Source organism: Lycium ferocissimum, chromosome 7 (assembly GCF_029784015.1).
Source record: "Lycium ferocissimum isolate CSIRO_LF1 chromosome 7, AGI_CSIRO_Lferr_CH_V1, whole genome shotgun sequence".
In the NCBI taxonomy this organism is placed as follows: Eukaryota; Viridiplantae; Streptophyta; class Magnoliopsida; order Solanales; family Solanaceae; genus Lycium; species Lycium ferocissimum.
Window position 1 is genome coordinate 37177199 of NC_081348.1, and position 22697 is coordinate 37199895.

A 22697-nucleotide genomic window follows, 5' to 3' on the forward strand; every position below is an offset into this window, starting at 1 on the left:
CAGTCCACGTTATACAATTAAATTTATTTTTTTTTAATTTTTCGTTGACTTGGTGTCAGGCGAAAAAAAAAATTTGGGGTATATCGTGGATCAGCCCACGATATACCCCTTTTGGTATATAAATTTTTGGTGCACCCCCTTTTGGTAAATACCGTGTATTTTTATACCCTTTAGGCTCCGGACTCGGAATTAACCTGTGTATGTGGAATATGACGAAAGTCATTTTTGTAGAAAATATTTTCCAAAAGATCCTTTAGCAATTTAGCCTTTTAAGTTTTGATATTGTTAAATCACCAATCTATAGTTAAGCGCAGCCTCCATAACGTGGTACTTCTTCTTTTTTATTTTTATTTTTTTTGGTCAGAAACGTAAAAGCCGCCATTAAATAACATGGTGGTACTTGTTACTTCTTCTTCTTTTTTTTTTTTTTTTTTTAGTCAGAAACGTAAAAGCCGCCATTAAATAACAAGGTTTATGATGACGAGGAGTACTACTTTGACCCTTTAAAACAATTTTATAACAAGGATTAATATGGTTTTCTTGGTGAGTTTCTCTCCATTCTAGACTTATAATCTCACTCAAGGAAATGGTTTTGTTGAATGTTTGGTGTTGTTGAATGATGAATTATATAATGGCTCTCATCAAGAATGACTAATGGCGGCTCTTATCACTTCAATGAAGAGTCGCATGATTTGAAATGACATTCTTTGACTTTAACAAGCTAATTTTATATGCTCTTCAAATATTATATTATGGAGTCTGCTAACAAGTTATTAACCTCTTTGAATTTAAAAAGCTAATTTCATATGCTCTTCAAATATTATATTATGGAGTCTGCTCACAAGTTATTAACCTCCTTGAGTTTAAAAAGCTAATTTCATATGCTCTTCAAATATTATATTATGGAATCTGCTAACAAGTTATTAACCTCTTAGAGTCGTTTGGTAGCTGGTTAGGATTATGCATATATTAGTTATGCAGGTATTAGTTATGCATGATTTAGTTATGTATGGTTTAGCTATGCATAAATTATTTCTTTGAATGTTGGTTTGTTATATTAAAATTAATAAATATTATATACATCTTAAAATTAATTTGTTTACAATTAAATTAAAATATTATTTATTTGAAAAATATTAAAATATTATATTTAAAAAACTATATAAAAATATGGTTTAGAAAGGAAAGTATTTAAGTGGGGAATGATAAGGATAATATTGTCATTTCAACTTTTTGTTCATGTATTTGCTATCCATGTATTAGTTATTCCATTTTCTTCCCCGCATAAAATAATACACAGATTCCATCATAACTTATACATGTATTAGTTATGCGAATTTCTAAATTGCAAAGCAAACATCATACTAATTTTATACATGAATAGCTTATTCCTAACTAACTACCAAACGCGGTATAAATATTCAGAAATCAATACATGAATAAGATGTTTCTTTACTAGCTGTCAAATATGGTACAATTTAATGCAGAAATTAATACATGAATACATGAATAACTTATATCTTATCCAGCTACCAAACGAACCCTTAAGTATTTTATTTCACAAATTGTAGACTATTCAACTCTTCTTCCCTATTTAAACCCACCCAAATTATTGCTTGATCCTCACCAAAACCCAAAATGGGATTCTCCAATGTCTTAACAACATTAGTTGTTTGTTTCATTACCTTTGCTATATTTCACTCATCACAAGCTCAAGATTCTCCCCAAGATTATCTTAACGCTCACAATGCAGCACGTAGACGAGTTGGTGTCGGCCCTATGAAATGGGACAATAGGGTAGCAGCCTTTGCCCAAAATTATGCCAATAAAAGAATTGGGGACTGCAGGATGCAGCACTCCGGTGGTCCCTACGGCGAAAACCTAGCCGCCGCCTTCCCTCAGCTCCATGCAGCAGGTGCCGTGAAGATGTGGGTCGATGAGAAGCAATGGTACAATTATAATTCGAATACTTGTCAAGCCGGTAAAGTATGCGGACACTATACTCAGGTGGTCTGGCGTAATTCAGTACGTCTTGGTTGTGCTAGGGTTCGGTGCAACAACGGGTGGTATTTTATAACTTGCAATTATGATCCACCAGGTAACTGGAGAGGACAACGTCCTTACGGTGATCTTGAAGAACAGCCGGCCTTCGACTCTAAGTTGGAACTTCCAACTGATGTCTGATCATGAGTGTACATGGTCATGAATAAATTAAGCTTCATGTGTTAAGGAAAATAAATCCGGCAGTACTATGCTATGTGATGTTATCTAACCCAGTGGATAATAATCTAATGGTGTAGTAGCCGGAGAATATATGGAAATATGGATCTAAATTGATATCCATATGTATATGGATCGTTTTAAATAATTGCTTGTCGGTTTATTTTTATTGTCTTTTTTTACAGATTGGTAATATGGGGTGTGTACCAGCTGTTTGATTGAATAGATATATAAAATATGTAAAGATGATCAGTGGACTATGATATAAAACTATATATAACTATAAACTCAACAGAGTTCTATTGACCTGAACAAGTTATATATATATGAAATACTCTTTTACTTATATATGTAGTATTATTTTCCGATAAAAATGATTCAATTGAACTCCTTTCATTATACAGTGCTCCATCACTGCTCACAAGAGTCTTCCTCTTTATGTCTCTACTGTGTACTTTTAAGTCTTTTACCATGATGATAGTAAGGAAATATTGTGTCATATATAATCCAATTATTCCATGATAAGATTATTGAGATCAAGCATATGTATTAAACTGCTGTTTTGATCATGCAACTAGACCCAAAAAATTCTCTTGCTAGCTAGCCCCTGAAAACTCACTATAAAAAATTGGGTAATTTACAGAGGTTGAAAGTTGCGATTTGCGGAGGTTTTAACCTCCACTATTTGCTAAGGGAAGATAAAACCTCCGCGAATTGCAACTTTCAACCTCCGCAAATTACTTTTTTTTTTTTCGTAGTGACTGGTCTTAATTTGAGTACTAAAAATCTTTGAAATTGAAAACGTAAATAAAGTCTGCTATGATCTTTGAACATTTAGCTGGGTTAAGTAATCAGAAGTCTATCTACCACTAAAACCAATGGTGAGTTAATTCCAAAGTCTATTGAGTGCTAAGAATCAATATGTATTTTAACCTCAAGACTTTTATTTGTTGCTTAGTCATAAAGTGAACAAAATTTTGGGATAATATTAAAAAAGAAAGAAGTAAAGCTACTAATCAATTTGCTAAGCTACTAATCAATTTGCTAGTGGATAACACACAAATATTATATTAAAGCAAACAAAAGGTATTATACATATATCGTTGTAGCTAATCAAGATAAATACAAGTTTATCAGTCTAGAGGGCTAGACTTAAGCAATACGTGATTACTACTTTTGGTAAAAGTGTTAAGAACGCAAATAATCTCAATATTCAAACTTCAACATGACCTAACTACTTACATCATGTCTTTGACTTAATGAGGTTAGAGTTTTAACTAATAAATTCATGTTATTAAAAAGTCAACTACAAGTAAATTTTATTACTCGCAAGTATGGATCGGTAACTTGCAAAAAATGATACCTAAACCTATTACAATATGTAAAATAACATTACTAATATATTTAAACAAATTACATTATTTGTGTTATATCACTTAAATCCTTACTGTAATAGTATATCTTAAGGTTAAAGCACTGTAACTTTACCAAGGGATCTGTCTTCCTAACTATAGAAGTTGCTTTAACACTCTTAACTTCTTTCCACTTTCCACATGCAACTACTAATTGCCCGATGCAAACTATTGACATTTTTCACCTACAAATATCCAACTTATCCAATTCCAATTCTCATTACCTTTTAAAAAATGGCATTATCAAAAGCTTCTTTTTTGTCTCTTCTAATTTGTTTCATAATTTTGGCCCTTGTTTTTCCTTCTTATGCCGAAAATACTCAAACAGACTACCTCAATACTCATAATTCTGCTCGATCTCAAGTTGGTGTTAGTGCATTAACATGGGACACAACTCTTGCAAATTATTCACAAAACTATGCCAATCAAAGAATTGGTGATTGCAACCTTGTCCACTCCAATGGTCCTTATGGTGAAAATATTGCTAAGGGGAGTGGTTCTTTCACTGGCACTGCCGCTGTTAACTTGTGGGTGGCGGAGAAGCCGTACTATGACTACAATAGTAACAGTTGCACTGGCGGAAAACAGTGTCTGCATTATACTCAGGTGGTCTGGCGTAACTCGATTCGAGTTGGTTGTGCTAGGGTTCAGTGTTCCAATGGATGGTGGTTTATCATTTACAGCTATGATCCTCCAGGCAACTACATTGGTCAACGTCCTTACTAAGGATTAATTTTTCATTAAGAGTTTAACCAAATAATTAAGAATGTGATTGAAATGTTTCGAATAAGTTACTAAAAAGAAACATCTTCTAGTAGTGGATTGGTGAAAGTGATAATAATAATAATAATAATAATAATATAGAGGCTATAATCTCTATTGGCAGCATGCATTCAGCTTCGTTGCACTAAATCATTAGGAGTCAACGACCCATTGCTGCTAAATTGTTTAATTTTCCTATACCAGTTGTTTGAGTTCTTCGGACTCAATTTTATGCATGGCATATTTCGTTAGCCATTCTCAGTTTGACAGTTTCTTTTCCTTTTTGCTTTTTTACTTTTATTATGTGTTAACTCTGATAATTAAGACATAATAATTAAGTTATTAAAAATGCTCTCTTTCTAACATCTTTAGCTTTTTGATAAGATTGTCACGCTCTTCAACATGCAATGTTATATGGGTCATGGGTGGCAGAGAAGCCGTATACTTCGATTTGAATTTGTGTTTGTTTAGTGTAATATAAGAATTTACTTATGAGAAACTAACTTTTGTTTTAAAAACAATCTATATATCAATTCACTAATAGTATTGATCTAAATTACAAGATCTAAGATCAGAGTCCAAACCTTGGTCATTGGTGTAGTCATTTATTATGGATATTGTCGACAATAAGGCTTATAATAAACGTGCGGAAGTGTTAAGTGCATGTCGTGGGCTTGTTGCGTTATGAGGTAGTAATTCACACAAATTTCAATTATTCTCTGTTATTTCCTATTTTTGATTTTTTTTTTTTAAAAAAACGAAGTGAAGAACTAGACTCGATCGTCTCCCCTAATACTTTCTCTGTTTTATTATGTATGTTTAGTTTTCCCGTGTACGACTTTTAAGATTATAAGAAATATTCTCGAATTTTATGATTTTTAACTAGAAATATGTGTATAATATACTAAGAATATTCTTTAAATTTTGTGGTCTTAATTATGTCATTTCACTCTTACAATTTTGAATAATATTGGGGCTCTTTAAATTAAGTATGAAACAAAATAAAACGTGTACAGTTTGGGAGATTTTGATTTCTTTAACCTTAAGATATCGCTGGCAAGCGCAATAATGAGTTCTTTGGTTTAGATAGTTACTTAGGGGGTGTCAAACAAGGGGATTGAGTTAAATTTGGATGGGTCAAAATTGTAGTAAATGGAATTGACCCGCTCAAAAGATACTTCGGCTGAAACAAGCTAAAAAGCGGGTCATAATTCAAGCCGCTCAATTCTTACTAAGTTTTAATTTCTTTATTTATTCCTTCATAATTATTTTAAGTACTTAATAAAAAAAAAATTCTCTTTATCATGACTATATTTAACGTATCAAAGAGGGAAAAAAAAGGTCTTTTTAATTTGAAAATATTTTGACAAGATTTCTCATGGGTTAGTTTAGGCTACATATTAACCCAATTTTCAGATGGATCGGAATGGGTTGAGCCAATAAATAGCTTGCCCACACTTGAGCAGTTCGGCGAAGGCGGATCATATTTTTATGGGCTAAAATTAGATTTTGTTACTTTATTTATATAGTAATTAGCATTTTGTAATGAGAAATAGGCAGGTTACAATTAAAGCTTGCCAAGTTGAACTTTGTGGGTACGTAAGTTTACCTTGACATTTGTTACTTTAATAATTCAGTAACTGCGGAGTGATAAGGAAGAAAAAGTCCGTCGACCGCATAACATGTGGAGATACTCGCCACTATATATTGATACACAACTTGTAGTAATACTCCATCACTGTAAGAGCATTATTCGACTAGCCGATAAGCAGTGACGCAGTAGAAAATTTAATAAAAACAGATTTCGAAAACAATGTCAAATTGTTTGTTTATAAAGGAGATTCAATATATGCAATATAATTTTCCGACGAAGGAAGAAATCGATTGATCCCTTCACCATACATAGCTCCGCCTCTAGCTGCTGATAAGCGCGCCCCTTCCTATTCGTATTTACTTTGTGCTTTTACCAATGATAGTAAGGAAATATTAAGGAAATATTTTCTTATAATCCAATTATTCAATGATAGGATTATTGATGATCAACCATATATCTATTTTTTTCACCTGGAGCTTTTAAAGCCTTCATTCCTGTATATTTTCTTAGGTGGAGATTTTAAAGCCCCCGTTCCTTTATACACTTGCCACTGATCAATACAGCCTGCTATATGGTTAAAACAAAATGTTACTAAACCCAAAACTTTCTATCACTAGCCCCTGAAAACTAGTCTTAATTTGACTAAATTTTGAAAACTGTAAATGTAATTAAGATCAGGTATGATATTTAAATATTTAGCTGGGTCAAGTAATCACACTTCTATCTACTAGTAAACCAATGAGTGAGTTAATTCCAAATATCAATTATATTGAGTGCTAGCTAGGAATCAATTTATATTGAACCTCTATGACTCAAAGACTTTTATTTGTTACTTAGTGATAAAGTGAACAATATTATGGGATAATATCAAAAAAGAAACAAAGTAATTAAAACTATTAATCAATTTTCTAGTGGATAACACACTTGTATAATTATGAAAAAAAAGAAAAAATGTTATTATACATTATTGTAGTTAATCGAGAGGCCAAGTCAAGTTGATTTGTCTAAAGAGCTAGACTTAAGCAATACGTGATTACTTCTTTTGTTAAAGGCATTAAGATACCCAAATAATTGTCTCAACATTCAAACCTCAACATGCCCTAGCTACTTGCATTATATTCATTTTTATGAGTTTAGAGTACTTTAAAAATATACAACGTAAAAATTATATTCAGGTTATTAGAAAGTCAATTATAAGTAAATTTTTATAGCAAGTATGATTGATCGTGACCTGTTATAGCCGATAAAACTGCACTAATAATATGTAAATACTTTATATTTTCTGTGTGTGTAATTTAAATTCTTACTTTAATATAGTAGTATATATTAAGGTCAAAGCACTATAACGTTGCCAAGGGAGATGTCTTCCTAACTATAGAAGTTGCTTTAGAACACTAAAATTCTTTTCACTTTCCACATGCAATTCCTAATTTCACGAAGCAAAATATTCACCTTTTTCGCCTATAAATATCCAACATATCCAATTCCTTCTCATCACCTCTTCAAGAAAAAAAAAAATTGCAAAAACAAACATGGCATTTTCACAAGCTTCTTTTTTGACTCTTCTAATTTGTTTAATAATGTTGGCGCTTGCTTTTCCTTCTCATGCCCAAAATTCCCAAGCAGACTATCTCAATACTCATGATTCTGCTCGATCTCAAGTTGGTGTTAGTGCCATTGCATGGAACACAACTCTTGCAAATTATGCACAAAATTATGCCAATCAAAGAATTGGCGATTGCAATCTTGTCCACTCTAATGGTCCTTATGGTGAAAATATTGCTAAGGGAAGTGGTTCTTTCACTGGCACTGCTGCTGTTAACTTGTGGGTAGCGGAAAAGCCGTACTATGACTATAATAATAACTGTTGCACTGGTGGACAACAATGTCTACATTATACTCAGGTGGTCTGGCGTAATTCGATTCAAGTTGGTTGTGCTAGAGTTCAGTGTTCCAATGGCTGGTGGTTTGTTATTTGCAACTATAATCCTCGAGGCAACTACATTGGTCAACTCCCTTACTGAGTATTTTGACTAAGAGTTCTATGATCAAATAAGAACATTATAATAATGTGATGAATAAGCTAATATATAGAGGTTTTATGATCTCTATTGGCAACATTTAAGTACTACTAGCATTTTAGCATCGTTGCACTAATAAATTACGAGTGTACGAGCAGTGCTGCTGAATTATTTTTACGTATCTGTTGTTTGAGTTCTTCGGATTGAAATTTATGCACGACATATTTAGTTGTTGGATTGGTTATTCTCAGTTACAGTATTTCTCTAATTTTTTAAATTTCTTTTGTCATTTCTGCTTGTGTTAGAAATAGAAGAAAATTGAACTTATCCAACATTTCTCGGAAAATTTGATCTGCTAAATGAGAAGATAGCTTAGAGCCCGTTTGGTCTAATTAATAAGTGATCTGTTTGAGTCAAAATTCGTAGTTACCTAAATAGTTGAATTTGTTCTAAGGTTAACCACAGTTGGTAGTAATTTGACACAGATGAAAGAATTAACACAAGCAAGTTATTAGTTATCGATAAAGAATAAGTAAATAAAGAGAAAAAAGAGTAAACTTATGCCAATTATGATGAACAACAGTAGTGGATTTCCTTGTCCTCAAGAATGAGTAAAAACTTGATGATCAAAGAATAAAGATGATGAGAATAAGCAGAAAATTATAATCAAATAATAGTGTATTTTTGCAGTCAGACTTGGATGCCCCGGTATACAAGTGAAAATCCTATTTATATGTATATGATCCTATTTGGTGCCCTTCCCGTTGTATGTAAGTAACGACAATCATTAATTACTGAATTGATGATTGTCATTTAATTCCTTGATTCTGGCCGTTAGTAACCGTTTTGTCGTTACTGCATTAACTCCATTTAATGCGTAATAAAGAGGGTCTTGTATGTTGTTTCCGTTGATGTTCTCTTCGTTGACCCAGTCTTCGATATCAGCTGCCTCTCCGTAAATGCTATGCTCGGCATTACCATATGATTTTTATACGTCATTGTATAAATTGACACGCGTCAACTACTTGTTGGTCCACGCGTCAGGTGCATTTTTTTACCCATACATGATCATACTTAAATTTTAACATTTGACTTTAATAAGATCATACGTAAAAAATTAAGAAGAAATTGCACACCTTTCCCTACAAATAGGTTGACCTTTAATTTTTGCCCTTCAAAATCGAACTTATGTCTAGCGATACATAAGTTCTGAAGGGCGCGGAGCATAACTTGTGAGATTATGATGCGAAAATACAAATTTATGCCCCGCGAAAAAATTGAAATAGGGGGCCAAAAATTAAGACCAGCACAAAATTGGGACAAAAGTGCAAATGACCCAAAAATTAACTTTTGACTTTAATGGTGTTTATGTTCTTCTTATTTTACAGTCATTATGAGATGGCAAATCAAATGTGCTCATCAATTTTTTGGATTTAATCCAATGACATCAAATTAATATTTTAACACGTTTTTTGGAATTCAGTAATGTAATTCAGTTACACGACTATACATATATAATATATTCTAAAAGAAATCAGCATTTTCTATGCTAAAGCTTTATTTACTTTATTTCTTATTCTACGAAAACAGCGATATGGATATACAGTCTGGGGGCAGTTATTTGATAGTTTTTTTAATACTCATATTTGGGTTTAAAAGGAAGAGAAAAAGAAAAACATGAATAACAGAATCTACACTATATATTCACTTTCCCGTTAAAGGTGACCAGTTGCGCCCAGAAACTTAAAGCTTACATTTAGCTCAATTGGCCGTTTATGTCAACTCATTAATATTAAAAATGTTTCCCTCATTAGAAGCCAGCAAAAACATTCTTGAAAAGGTACATTACACGAAATTAGGAAAGGGTGCACCATCCACCAATCCCAATATCCTTCCACCCAAGCTATAAATAAAGGTAAAGAAAAGAAAATATAAATGCCTGATATAAACTAAAAATCGCCACTTTGCTTCATAGATAAAGATACTTTGATCAAAGGACCTTCAAAGACTTTTTAGATTTAAATCTATATTATGCAAAGAACAAATATAAGTACATAAAGTGAAAAAGAAAAGATCTTTTCTCATCATCCTCTATTGCAGAGGCGTCAAATTTAGCCTAGAAAAATTTAATATGCCCAACTCGTTCATTTGACGCCCATAATTGTTGATGATTAATACTTTGGCAGAGAGCATTCTATGGGAATATTATTTTGAAACCGTTGATTATCCATGCAATAATCATATGTCAAGTGATATCTTCTGACCCATTTAAACGATCTTCTTTGAGTCCTTGTCAAAGTATTGAATTGCCTCTTATTCCACCAATTACTTTCACTTTCTGCTCTGCAAAATCTTGCATTCCCTTTCCAAATACATGCATCAATTGAGTAATTCCCCAATGTGGCCACAAAGGGTGCTTGTGACCAATCAATTTTTGTTTTTCCACCATCTGTTGCCCATCCTTCTCCATTCCATATGCTGAGTTTGAGTTCCATTGGTTGCCAACGAGGATATTTAGCTCCTTTATCTGCATGATTTCTGTATGTTCTAATAGGTACCCAATCTACCATGAACCTGCCCAATAATCACAGTTTTATCATTTAATATTACAATTAAATGAACCCGAATAGAGCGAAATATACACAAATCATTTATATATAGTCAATTTCAACTAGTTTCAGACTGAAACAAAATTTATATATGCCCGCGTGTGATGTGTAAAAATGATATCAAGTTAAATATGCATGAGGCCTGCTAAAGGGCAGATAGAGTACTATATAATGAACGGGTTAAACTGGACCCAATCTTTTCGACATTAACCATGAATAGATATGTGAAAATTTACTAAATTTTCAACTCCGAACTCATAATTTGAAAGTGTTAACTGGCTCAATAATAAGAATTTAAAAGTTGAACATATCAAATTTAAATCTTGAATTCACGCCTGATCTGATCGTGATGACCCAAAATTATTGTAACAAGAAAATAAAAGGCTTACACAATTTGATGAAGGTTCCATAGAATAGAATAGGTGTGAAAGTCTTGAGTTGGATCAAACCACAAGTTCATTCTCTCTTCTCTATCATCCGATCCATCAACATAAACATTTGTTTGAAGAGTAATAGGTTTTCCAGGCGCATTCCCCAGAAATTCAAAATCTACCTCATCATGATTTGGTTGATCCGAAGCTAACTGCATATATAGTTCCAAATTCATTGAAAATAAAATAAAAATAAAGTAAAACTTTTAAAATACTAAAACTACAAGAATTTTAGTTTTATCCATACATAAAATGCCACAACGGTGCCTGCTGAATTTCCGGGTATCAACTTAATTTTCATGTCGAATTGACCAAATAAAAACATATCATTTGAACAAACCTCTGAACCTGAACAAGTTGAAACGACAAGTATTAAGTAAATATTCATCAAACATTGTGGTCATAACATTAAAAAAAAAAAATAGAGGTATAGAGAATTAGCATTTCATGTAATTACCAGATTCCTTGTCAAATATCAAGCTTCTTGAACGGCCATCAATCGAAGTGTTTACATGGTTAGGTGAATAGCTTACGTAGAAATCCTTATTAAAATCTCCTGTAGAAACTATAGAAGCTAATGTAATATGAAATAAATAAATAAAAATAGTGACCAAGAAAATAAGTCTAAAGAAGTTTTTCATGTTTGGAAAATTATCAAGAATGGAGGATGAGGAAATAGGGATAACAGAGATAATATATAGGTAGTTAGGTATTGCATGGGAGTTAAGTTGGTGGGACGAGAAACAGGAGAACATATTAAGAGTTTTATTGTTTAAGCAAGAATATCTTTTATACGAAGCAAAGGAGTAGTATCAAAGCTAGCCGTTAATGATAACAATTATTATAAGCCCTAAAAAAGGTTTTAGCTTATGATTTCATATTACTTCTGAAGTATGCTTAATTTACCCAAATGGCGTAATTTGATAGAGAAACAAATTGAATTTCAATAATGCGATCTGGTTTCGTTAGGTGATTAAGGCCCCATTTCTATATGATAATAACTTAATGGTTTAAAGCTAAGCATTCATATACCGAAACTGTAAGGAAATTACTAAGCGGCAGATTCAAAATTTAAAATTTATGGATTTCTATGACTACTTCAAGTTAATATATGATAATAACTGAGTTCAAAATCAAGTATTTATATATATATATGGTGAAAATCTAATATATATATATATATATATATATATATTAGATTTTCACCATATATATACATATATTTAAAAGGTCAAGCAAACATTATTGGGTTCAGTAAGCCCGCACACAACATGCTAGACTAGCTCGACCTACAATTAATCCTAGAATCATACACTTATCGTCTAAATTGACTTTTTTTTTTTTTAACTCCTACTAAATAGCTTTAAGTTATACTCCTATATACTAATACTGCAAAAAAGAAAGAATTACATCATCAGTATTATTTTAACATACGATAACTAGTTAATAACCTTCAAAGCTTCCAACTTATGCTGATCACGTCTAATTCAGAGGCATAACGTTTAGGAAAGTACGTACTGATACATAATAACGTTTAAATACTTTTTTTGCTTTTTGCTTTTTTCGTCATTCTTTCTTTTGAGGGTATTTCAATCAAGCATATTTCTCATTCGCTTGTCTTAAAATTGAACTAAGAATTATTCCTTCCCTCCTTTTTCGTCTTTGATTGCTTAATATATTTGAGGCCAATATTGGAACCTTTTGAAATCATCACCAAATGATGTCAACCACAACTCATATATATCTTAATTAATTAATTTTCATTTTAGTTTAAGAATATGATAAGCATTCCTATAATTAGCATTATGACTGCTACCTTACTACCAACCCCGACCCATAGCTAGCCCGACGTTTTCCTTTATTAGTTCTTTTTGGTGGAAATTAGATGAATATGAAACGATTTGATTTTGGGATTAGAATTTTCGAGAAAATAGTATGTTTGGATTATGCTTAATTTGAAATCATTGGTTTTGTATGGGCTGGAAGATTTAATTTTGAAAAATAGTCTTGTGAATGATCTTGGAGGTGGGTGGCCTTAAGCTCTTCTAATCCCACTAGTTTGCCCCATGGACAAAACTTTGAGTTTAATAAATTTTTCACTTTTGACCTTCAAAGCTTGCCTAGTGTCAAAATTTGAAGACTACTTATTTCCAATGTTGTTAGGTATAATTCCTTGCAGAATTTATGTATAATTAGCGTGTATACTACTACATTAAGTATACCATTAATGTATATTTATTAGTATACTAGATAATTTGCCCGCGCTTCGCACGGTCATGAATAACAACATTAAACTTACAATCTTTTCCTAATATCTGAATATTAAATAATGAAAAGATAGGTTCTTGTAAATATTAATATTCTAACATGAATTAGAATATTTGAGATTGTCACATATCTCGAGAACGTCTAATGAATAATCTCATCATATACACTATATTCGTTCTCACGAACTTTGTGATATTAGGGCTTCCTAAAATAATCATTGTTAATCTCAACAATTAGTTTAAATAAGCTGAAAATTGACTAAAAGTTTAAGTCAATAATAATGTTGATTGGAAAATTTCGAACACTAACATTTTTTCAATTATGTTCACCCTTCCAATGTCATTGGAATCCTCTTATTATTTTTCTGACTAATGAATAAACGCAGATAAGAAAAAAGATAAGAGAAGGGCGATTGTAAAAAAAATAAAAATAGAAGCCAAACAGGTTGCATACGCTAAACAATAGTGATGTATTCTAACATAATTCTTTCCAAAAAATCGTCAACTGGTTCAATAAGGAAGTTACACTTATGAAAATAGGAAGAAAAAAAAAAGGAAGATAAAGTAATTAATGAATGCAATCTCAAGTGAAAGGAAGTCTGAATTTCCAGACAACCTAAAAATTATCATTACATCTTGACAATTTTGTACCCATAAATCAAGGCTTCCAGTGTGTGACGAAGGTAGATAATAGAATTTTCCTACCATTGAACAATTAGAATGACATTGGACATCCATCAATCCAGGAAAAAGATCAGCCCCAAGATTTTTTCCCCTTATATTCCCGATATAGTGAAAACTTTTTTCTTCAACCACCATAATGAACTGCTGCAATAGTGTACCAGTTTGTAGAAGAGTGTGCTACCCCACATTAAGTACTTTGTTGTATCCTGAAGTAGTAGAACTGTTTGTTAACGTGCAAACGACATCAAATAGAATCTTAGTTTGAGCTTTTCATCGAATATTTATGACCGAGCAGCCCTTTTCCAAACAGTTCAAAACTGATACAATCGTGGTATCATTGCTAATCCTAACCACTGGCTTCCTTCCATAATCACGATCCGCAAGCTTCATTTGGTGAAGTCTTCTTTTTGTTTGTGTGACAACCATAAATACTAATGTTTTATCAACTTCGACAATCATTATCCCCCTTGAACACACCTAAAATGGGCTTCAATTCTGTCAATCTTTTTATCAGAGCCCTCAATGGGACCCCTCGAATTGTTTTTCTTTACATAAATTAAGGAGGCAATTCGACCATAGTGATTCAGCAATTTAGCTTCAGATATGTTGCACTGTGTAGCTGATAGCCCTGCAAAAACCTCGGCTAAAAGGCTAATTTGATTCGTCCCAGTGAATTCTAGAGTTGTCATCGAGCCATTATACTTTTTTGAACTTGCATAATGACTTGACTCAAGTGACTGTTTAACAATAGCAAGAAGTTTAAATTTAATCTAAAGACTCATTCAAATAAATTCATAATCGAAGCACCACATATACAAGAGGTGCACATCAAATACAAGAACCGATAAATGTAAAACTGCAAATCCGTGCAAAAATAGATAAATATGTAAGCTTACAGATCAGTAGTACTTTTTAGGGGGGCTTCTAGGAAAATCCATCATCACTTTTTTGGACATAAAATTGAAAAGTGAGTCTCATGGCTAACACCCAAATTGTACTATCAAGCCACAAGAAGGGCAAGTAACAAAGCCTTGGATAATGTTGAATATATATATTGAAGAAATGAATAAGTTATGAATTCATAAAGAGAATCTTAATGTACCTTATGCCCTCTAATGGAAAATCTTTCCTTTGCAAGAAGTAAATAAACGTGAAGGGAAAAAAGTGAGCAAATACAAAAAGTTTGGTATTCTAAAACTACTAACAGGAAAACATGATGATGACAAATGGGAAGAAAACAGCAGAACACTTGGTTATAAGTAATGACAAACTGCTGGTTTAAAAGAATAGAAACTGCAAGAATCAATAACAATTAAACAAAAACGTTCAACCAATTGAGCTCACCGTCCATAAACTACCGACCATCACAGGATATGTAAAACTTGTTTGATTTAAAAGTTCGGATGTATAAGTATTTAAACTGGTTCCAGAGAATTCCATGTTCGCTTCCACCATCAATCTGAACATTATCACAACATAAATAATCAAAGAGAATGGGGCTAATCAACATGAATTTATGTTTAATTTTACAGAGTTGTGAGTCACAAATTCAAATGCGCCTGTTTATTTTGATTATGCAATTGACCTCAACTATTTCGAGTTCGCGGTGACATACTATTGACTGAATAAAAATAATTCAAAGACAAATATTACTTACCATAATGTGGAGGGTGTACAAATAACAGGCATTATCGATCATGAAACTACGGTTGAAGTGACAAATACTTATCAGCAAAAATAGTTCTTCTGAAAAATGGATCTTTTTCGAATTTGGGTTATGAAAATTTCGAACATGTAAAAGAAGTAAAAAGATTACAGAGGTCATTAAGTTTTGAAAAGAGAAACATGAAATCCGTTATACATGATATAAACATGAAATCCGTTATACATGATATAAACATGAAATCTGTTATACATGATATAAACATGAAATCCGTTATACATGATATAAAGATACACAAATTAAGAGGAAGAGAAGGAATTAAGTAACTTTTTAGTTTTTTAATATATATATTATGGATAAAATTAAACCCAAGACTCCATGGCCCGACCATACATAAAAGAAAATCAAAAAATCTCAAAGGCAGCCAAGCATGAGTAATTTTGTGTGTCCATTAACCTTAAAGATAAAAAGGTAAAGTATAGGATTTTAACGATACCTTAGTCTTCTTCTATTCCAGTTCATAGCCTCGCCCTTGTCTAGTCTTAGAAACGACCATAGTATCTTGGTTTAGTATAAAAGTATATCACTGACCTTTGCAGTGTCTACATCTTGCATAATAGCATTGATAACTTCTTCGCTGCTGTTCTCAATCTCATCATGTAAGGCCTCCCTTAACTCCTCAATCTCTATATAGTCATTTTGGTTCTTATCGAAAAATTCGAACGCCTTCTGCAGGTGCTCCTTATATGTCATCTTTCTTAGGTGGACTAAAATGGCTACAAACTCCCTGTGACCCAAAACTCCATCTTTATTAACGTCACCTTATGAAAATATCACGGGTTAGTTTTCTGTGTTCCTCCCAAGTCCCAAGTCCCAATTAACATTATATTTATGTTGTGGCTAATATTCTTATTTCTTATGTAGTTATATTAATTTCATAACTAAGACCCTGATGCCTGGCAAGGGGGCATGGAGGGTGATTCCATCAGAGAAAAAAAAATGAAGGAAAAAGTTAAATAGTTTTCCTAAGTATTTTCTTGAGTATTTGAAAATATACAACATTCAACTATTAACTAATAGGAATAAGAAGGAGGTCCACCAAGAAGAAAACTGAAATGAAAATGAAATTACAGCAAGCCGGGAAAGCAAAAAGGCTCTTGCTACTTCTAGTGGTATCTACACACATGTTAGTTTTCTCGTAGAGTTGATAAAGGCTGCCGCAATGAATCAAATCTTAATGACATCAATTTTTTTCAACTGGATTGCCTATCTGGGGCTTGTTTTCCTTTTGTTTCGATAGAAAAAATTCAAGTTCACATAAGTCAAAATTTGAATGGCTATGTATATATTATTGCACTGAGAGTAAGACACATGCTCATAAGATATATCTTATGTAGCTTACCTTTCCAGTTGAAGATTTTCCAACAGAATGAGGTAGATGCTTGTCATTCTATATAACTTATCCAGCCTATTAAAACAATATATTCTTCAAAAAATACATTTACGCAGATAACAAAATTCATAATATTAATAAGTCAACATGAAAATCAAACAATAACGTGGCGAAAATTGAGGAAGATATATAGTAAACGGTTTCAAAGCGAGAGGTTAAAATCGATCGTAACGGAATGCATGAGAAGCTTCGATTTCATGTTGTTAATCAAACATGTTGCTCTTATTTCAAGAACCTCAAAAAATAAATTGAAGACAGAGACTAAAGTTGCAAATTCTTGTTCGAGGCATAATAGGACTATACCATTCATGAAAATGAACTGCAAGAATGATTCCAGCGGACAAAGTTGAAGAAATAAATATGGGGAATTAATAGCACCCTCTTCAGCACTTGTCAAGCAGAAGAAGAAATAAGATATGCCCCCACAATAGAAGGACAAACTATTGAAACCCTAAACAAACACAAATGACAAAAAAATAAAGAACAAACAATCTCACAAAAAAAAAAAAAAATTAATAAGAAACTAATCGGAATTCATATGTCTCATAGTTTTATTAATCAAATATAAATTTTACCTGTCAGGATAATTGAAAACTTGAAGATTTCCTCTAGTTTGTTGGTTCTTCACTGCGTTGGGTGCCGTTGAAACCGAAAACCTGAAGTTTAACAAAATTAGCTATGCAGAGATTTATACCAACAACATTCTATAAATCACCGTATATAGTAGCTTGAAATATGTGGTACAAACCAAACGACCCCTTATACGTTCATATTGAGGTGCAATCCATATTTTTTTAATCACAAAATCAAGGTGAAATCCAGATTATGACCACAATAGGATACATATAACTTTTATGATCTCAGGATGGATAACAACTACCACAATCATATATTTTAGACAAATGCATGAACTTATTGGTGGTCTCCTACATTCTGACTATCTTCTATTTCTTTTTTTTTTTTGTAAGTTCGTCTAGAAAAGGAAAATTTATGCCTGCAACTCGATTTAAAAGCTAATCAATACTTATTTGCAATGCACCAGTTCATTATTTTTTTGAGTGGCTGCACATGTTCATTAATTATTTCTATGTTCACCATTGAAGGCTCAACACAATCTCTTAACAATTTGCTCCAGCATTCAAAAATGCTCAAATAGTTATTCCAAAGTTTCCTTGAGACATCAAGACAAACCCGGTAAATGGTCAAGTAAAGCTGAACGAACCAAATTCTCATCCCAACCAATTCAACATCCTGCAAGTCATAGTTTATCTTGATAGGTTTGGTTTAAGCAATTATAATTATAGCATTGTTCATGGAGAACAATTACAATTACCATATCAAAGAACAAAAGTTCCAAATTTGATACCTTTCTAGGGAAATTCAATTTAACATATTAAGAAAACCAAAGAATGAACCTTTACTGTACCCCAATCCATATTATCAACTGCAAGTCTCTTTCTGTTTCATCGCGCCAAAAGAAATTTTTTGAAAAATCATTAAACACCATAAATTCAAATCTCATACCGTAACAAAAGTTGGATCTTTTTCATTGTGTAACTGCACGAAAGTGTCTTCCTCTTCTGAGCAAACCTCATCCATTTAATCATCAGTATCAGAATCCTCTGTACTTGCCAATGAATCATCACTTTCCAACTCCTCATCTTCGGACTCTGATATGGCGCCTCAATTTCTTCCTCAGGGGTCCCACTGTCACTCTCGCTTTCTTCTTCTTCTTCTTCTTCTTCTTCTTCCTCTTCTTTTTCATCGCTTTCAGATTCAATGACATTCAATTTCTCGTCTGCACCTTTGTTAGTAACGCAATTCTTCTTCTTCAATATGGGTATGGATCTTTTATCAGTCGGCCCTTTTGATGATGTGAATCGAAGTTTTTGTCAGTGAACATACGGTTAAAGCAAGAATCAACGGTGACTTTCGGCCTCCGATGTGGTGCTGCTTACCAAGGAGAGGAAGGTGTGAAGTCCTAATTGTTGCTATATTTGAGTCTTATTTCGGTCCTTTATTTTCTGGATTAGAAAACTGATGGTTAACATGCTTGGAAATGGTAGTGAGAACTTTTCCTTTAGATGTATTCGGTTGAAGAAGATCCCTTGCCATATTACTTTGCAGAGGAGATAAGCGTGATAAGGAAAAGGAGAAAGGGAAGGAGCCCTAGTTATTAGGAGGGTTAAAAGAAGCGACTGTTGGAATTCTCTTTAAAAGAAGGCTTTTTTTTTTTAATCTAACTTTAAAGAGCAGAAAAGGCAAAAAATTGGCAAAAAAGATAAATGGCAATGCTGCATTTTTAAAGTGCCACGTCAACGGGCTTTGTCCTCCTTTTATATATATATATATATATATATATATGATACTTACGTCCAGCTGTAAAGGGATAAACCTGGATGGCTGCAAATATTTTTAGTCGCCTGGTTATTTTTGTAAAGTTCCCCCTTGGTGTAAACTTTTTCCAGAAGGGAAAAGGGCCTGATTTGCCCCCTCTACTTTGCGAAATAGTTCACATTTGCCCTCCGTTATACTATGCGATCAAAAATACCCCTGACGTTAGTATAGTTGTTAAAAATACCCCTTTTTTTAACAGAGGTCCACTGTGGTGAATTCCCATCTATTACAATCCTACATGGCCTGACATTTTGGGTGAGATGGAGGCCATGTGGCACGCCACCTCACCACCAATTTTTTTTTCTTAAAAAAAAAATACTGAATCTTAATATTTTTTTCTTATTGAAAGTTTTTCCTTTTTCATTGCTGATATTTTTACACATTAATTCCTAATTAAATTAGAATCTAAATAACTACAATCTTTCATACACACTAAAACCCACCCACCATCCCTTTATCTAACTGAAACAACCCATTTCTTCCTCTTTCATAAATCATAACCAACAAACCATTGTAAAAGGCAACAAAAGAGAAAAAGAAGAGATTGGTGATTCTTGAAATTGAAATTTTGGGCTTGAATTTTATCGGCAATTGCTACAAAGTGAAGCTTTGCTAATTGATTGGAAATGTTAATGTATTTTGCTAGATATTTCAGTTGGGTATTAATGATTGTTGTTGGATACTTCAGATCTATTAGTTCTTTTTCAGTTGGACTTGTTCCTTTTGAAGATGAGCTGAAAAAATTTGTTCTACAGTAGCCGGAAAAAATGGTGTCGGAGAACGTCAAGCTTTCCAACCACCCAAAATACCCCTCGACCTTTAACGTACTCCATTCTTTCTTCATTCCGTTTAATATCAAGTCAATCAACAAATCTCTTTATAAAGAATTTAAAAATAAAAAAAAATAAAAAGAGGGGGAAAATGGCGTAGAAGGGGAGCTTGCAGTGACCTGGGAAGAAGAGAAGCAATAAAGAGAAAAGGAAAAAAAAATAAGAATCCGGAATGAAAAAGGTATATTAAGAAATAATAACTAAATATAATTAATCAAATATATCATCCAATTAGAAGACAGCACGTGTATAGTTTGAACACAAAAATTTCCTTTGCCGGGCCACGGTGGATCTCTGTTAAAATTAGGGGTATTTTTAACAACTATACTAACGTCAGGGGTATTTTTGGTCGCGTAGTATAACGGAGGGAAAATGTGAACTATTTCACAAAGTAAAGGGGCAAATCAGGCCCTTTACCCTTTCCAGAATGAATCTTTGACCAACCATTTCTGTACTAGAGAAAAATAAGAGTTCATGATCTTTATCTCTCCTATTTATATTAGAAAGTATCCCCTATAAGCTTTAATCAAGATCCATTTAATTTGTCAACCAATTGTAAGAACTAAGAACTAAGAACTAAGAAGTATGTACTAAATTGTAAGAACTAAGAAGTATGTACTAAAATAATGAATCAATAATTCTCAATCTGATTATATAAAGAGGTCGTTTCTAAGCATTTGCACCAGTGGAAAAAGGAGGGTAGTTGAGGCCGGCCTCATTTTAAATATGACCCCCTCAATCTTAATGTCAAGTTTTGTAATTCATTAATTTGTTAAAATATAGATATCTTCTAGGAACTTTTAAAATAAAATTTCTAGCTCTAACTTACAAGTTTAATCATTCACGATTGCCCTTCATACGGACTGGTCTTTAATTTTGGCCCCTAAATTCGCTAGTCTTTAATTTTTTCTATTCTCTTAGAAAGGGGATCGAAAATACCCCGAGGTTTTGAGTTCGAAATCCAGCAGTGTAAAAAATTAATATTTTTGCAAGCCTATTCAGGCAAAGTTGCATAGAACCTATGCGGGAGACAGCAGACTTTGCCTTATAAGGCAAACTTTTAGTTATGCCTTAAGGCAAAGTCTACCGCATAAGGCAAACATTTTGAAAAAGCCTTGCCTTGGTTTTTTTTTTTTTTTTTTTTTTTTTTTTTTTAATCGAGCGCGGGTTCGAACCCAGAACCTGGGGTATTTTCGGCCACTTTTTTAAGCGAAGGGCAAAAATTAAAGACTAGCAATTTGAGGACCAAAAATTAAAGACCACCCCAAAAGAAGGGCAATCCGCGCAAAAAAATGTAATTGGTTTGGTATCGGTTTGACTTTTTTTTTTTTTTTTTTTTTGCTAATATCAAACCAAACTTATTATGGTCGATTTTTTTTCCTCAACACCAAATCAAGTCAAACCAATCATTTATCGATCTTTTTAATCGGGTTGATTCGATTTGATTTATTGATTTTCTTTGTATACCCCTAATCGCTCTCATTTAATTTGTATTCATTTTTCTCAAAAAGTTTAACTGATATTCAATGTAGGTAATTTCAGACAAACTATTTCTTCTTTCTCTTTTTGTTATATTTTTCTAATTTATAGAAATTAAATTTTAATGCTTAAAAAAATTGAGTATATAATTTCAAATATGAAAAGTGAATTTAAGGTAAGTAGGTATTATCATATATCGGAAAAGCTTGAAATATTGACAACCCACTATTGTTGCAAGATAGGTTTGTTTGACAAATTGATGATTGAAGTTTGTTCTTTATGACAACTTGTTTTGGATGTTGAATGGCGTGTTGGATGGTTGAAATTCAAAGAACAAGTTGTTGTATTTTTATCATAAAAATGTCGGAAGTTTGCTTTGGCTAGCCAAGCCAAACTTAAGGCAAAAAATGTCTGAAAGTTTAGCTAGACCATACTTCAGGCCAAAAAAAGGTCTGAAGTTCGTCAAATTTCATACACGACTTTCTGCAACTTCAATCCCGCATATCTGAAGTTGTTTAGAAGTGGCTAAATTTGTGGGAAAAAATATCAACTTCGGCTACAACTGAAACAACGGTCCCAAAATCGGCTATTTGTGAACTTCGTCCCCTAAGAAAAATTCTAGTTTAACAAGTCTCGAATTTTTTCTTATGAGGCAAGTGGGGGAACAAAAATTTCAAATCCATCCATTTTAAAGGTCATTTGGTGTAATTTCAGCTTTAATATGTGTTTGATTAATGTGTATGCTATTACATTGATATATATATATATATATATATATATATATATATATATATATATATATATATATATATATATATATATATATACAGGTCATTTGGTGTAATTTCAATAATATGTGTTTGATTAATGTGTAT

General features: G+C 32.5%; 5 protein-coding genes across 16 annotated transcripts; 3 read left to right on the forward strand and 2 right to left on the reverse strand.

Moving 5' to 3' along the window:
• The first annotated feature begins 1611 nt into the window (after positions 1-1611).
• Positions 1612-2469, forward strand: LOC132064777 (basic form of pathogenesis-related protein 1-like). Its single transcript, XM_059457880.1, has one exon. The coding sequence runs from the start codon at positions 1639-1641 to the stop codon at positions 2182-2184; it is 546 nt and encodes a 181-aa protein (XP_059313863.1). The 5' UTR covers positions 1612-1638; the 3' UTR covers positions 2185-2469.
• A 152-nt stretch (positions 2470-2621) lies between these two features.
• On the forward strand, positions 2622-4649 carry LOC132064778 (pathogenesis-related leaf protein 6-like). The gene has a single exon (XM_059457881.1). The coding sequence runs from the start codon at positions 3867-3869 to the stop codon at positions 4356-4358; it is 492 nt and encodes a 163-aa protein (XP_059313864.1). The 5' UTR covers positions 2622-3866; the 3' UTR covers positions 4359-4649.
• A 2839-nt stretch (positions 4650-7488) lies between these two features.
• On the forward strand, positions 7489-8246 carry LOC132062801 (pathogenesis-related leaf protein 6-like). The gene has a single exon (XM_059455292.1). The coding sequence runs from the start codon at positions 7521-7523 to the stop codon at positions 8010-8012; it is 492 nt and encodes a 163-aa protein (XP_059311275.1). The 5' UTR covers positions 7489-7520; the 3' UTR covers positions 8013-8246.
• A 1745-nt stretch (positions 8247-9991) lies between these two features.
• LOC132062802 (probable xyloglucan endotransglucosylase/hydrolase protein 10) lies at positions 9992-11752 on the reverse strand. Its single transcript, XM_059455293.1, has 4 exons — positions 11507-11752; positions 11297-11397; positions 11008-11201; positions 9992-10583 (listed from the first exon to the last, which is right to left on the reverse strand). Exons 1-4 carry the CDS (start codon positions 11688-11690, stop codon positions 10181-10183), a joined length of 882 nt encoding a protein of 293 aa, XP_059311276.1. The 5' UTR covers positions 11691-11752; the 3' UTR covers positions 9992-10180.
• A 2018-nt stretch (positions 11753-13770) lies between these two features.
• Positions 13771-18821, reverse strand: LOC132064779 (ACT domain-containing protein ACR7-like). 12 transcript variants are annotated; one of them, XM_059457884.1, is made up of 5 exons: positions 18641-18821; positions 17692-17772; positions 16255-16450; positions 15345-15459; positions 13771-14737 (listed from the first exon to the last, which is right to left on the reverse strand). In XM_059457884.1, exons 1-4 carry the CDS (start codon positions 18775-18777, stop codon positions 15355-15357), a joined length of 519 nt encoding a protein of 172 aa, XP_059313867.1. In that variant the 5' UTR covers positions 18778-18821; the 3' UTR covers positions 13771-14737; positions 15345-15354. The 12 variants fall into 12 exon arrangements, 3 of the variants coding, with proteins under 3 accessions (XP_059313867.1, XP_059313866.1, XP_059313865.1); XR_009416629.1 differs by having other exon boundaries at positions 13771-15459; positions 16160-16450; XR_009416636.1 differs by having other exon boundaries at positions 13771-15459; positions 16160-16484.
• Between the last annotated feature and the right edge of the window lie 3876 nt (positions 18822-22697).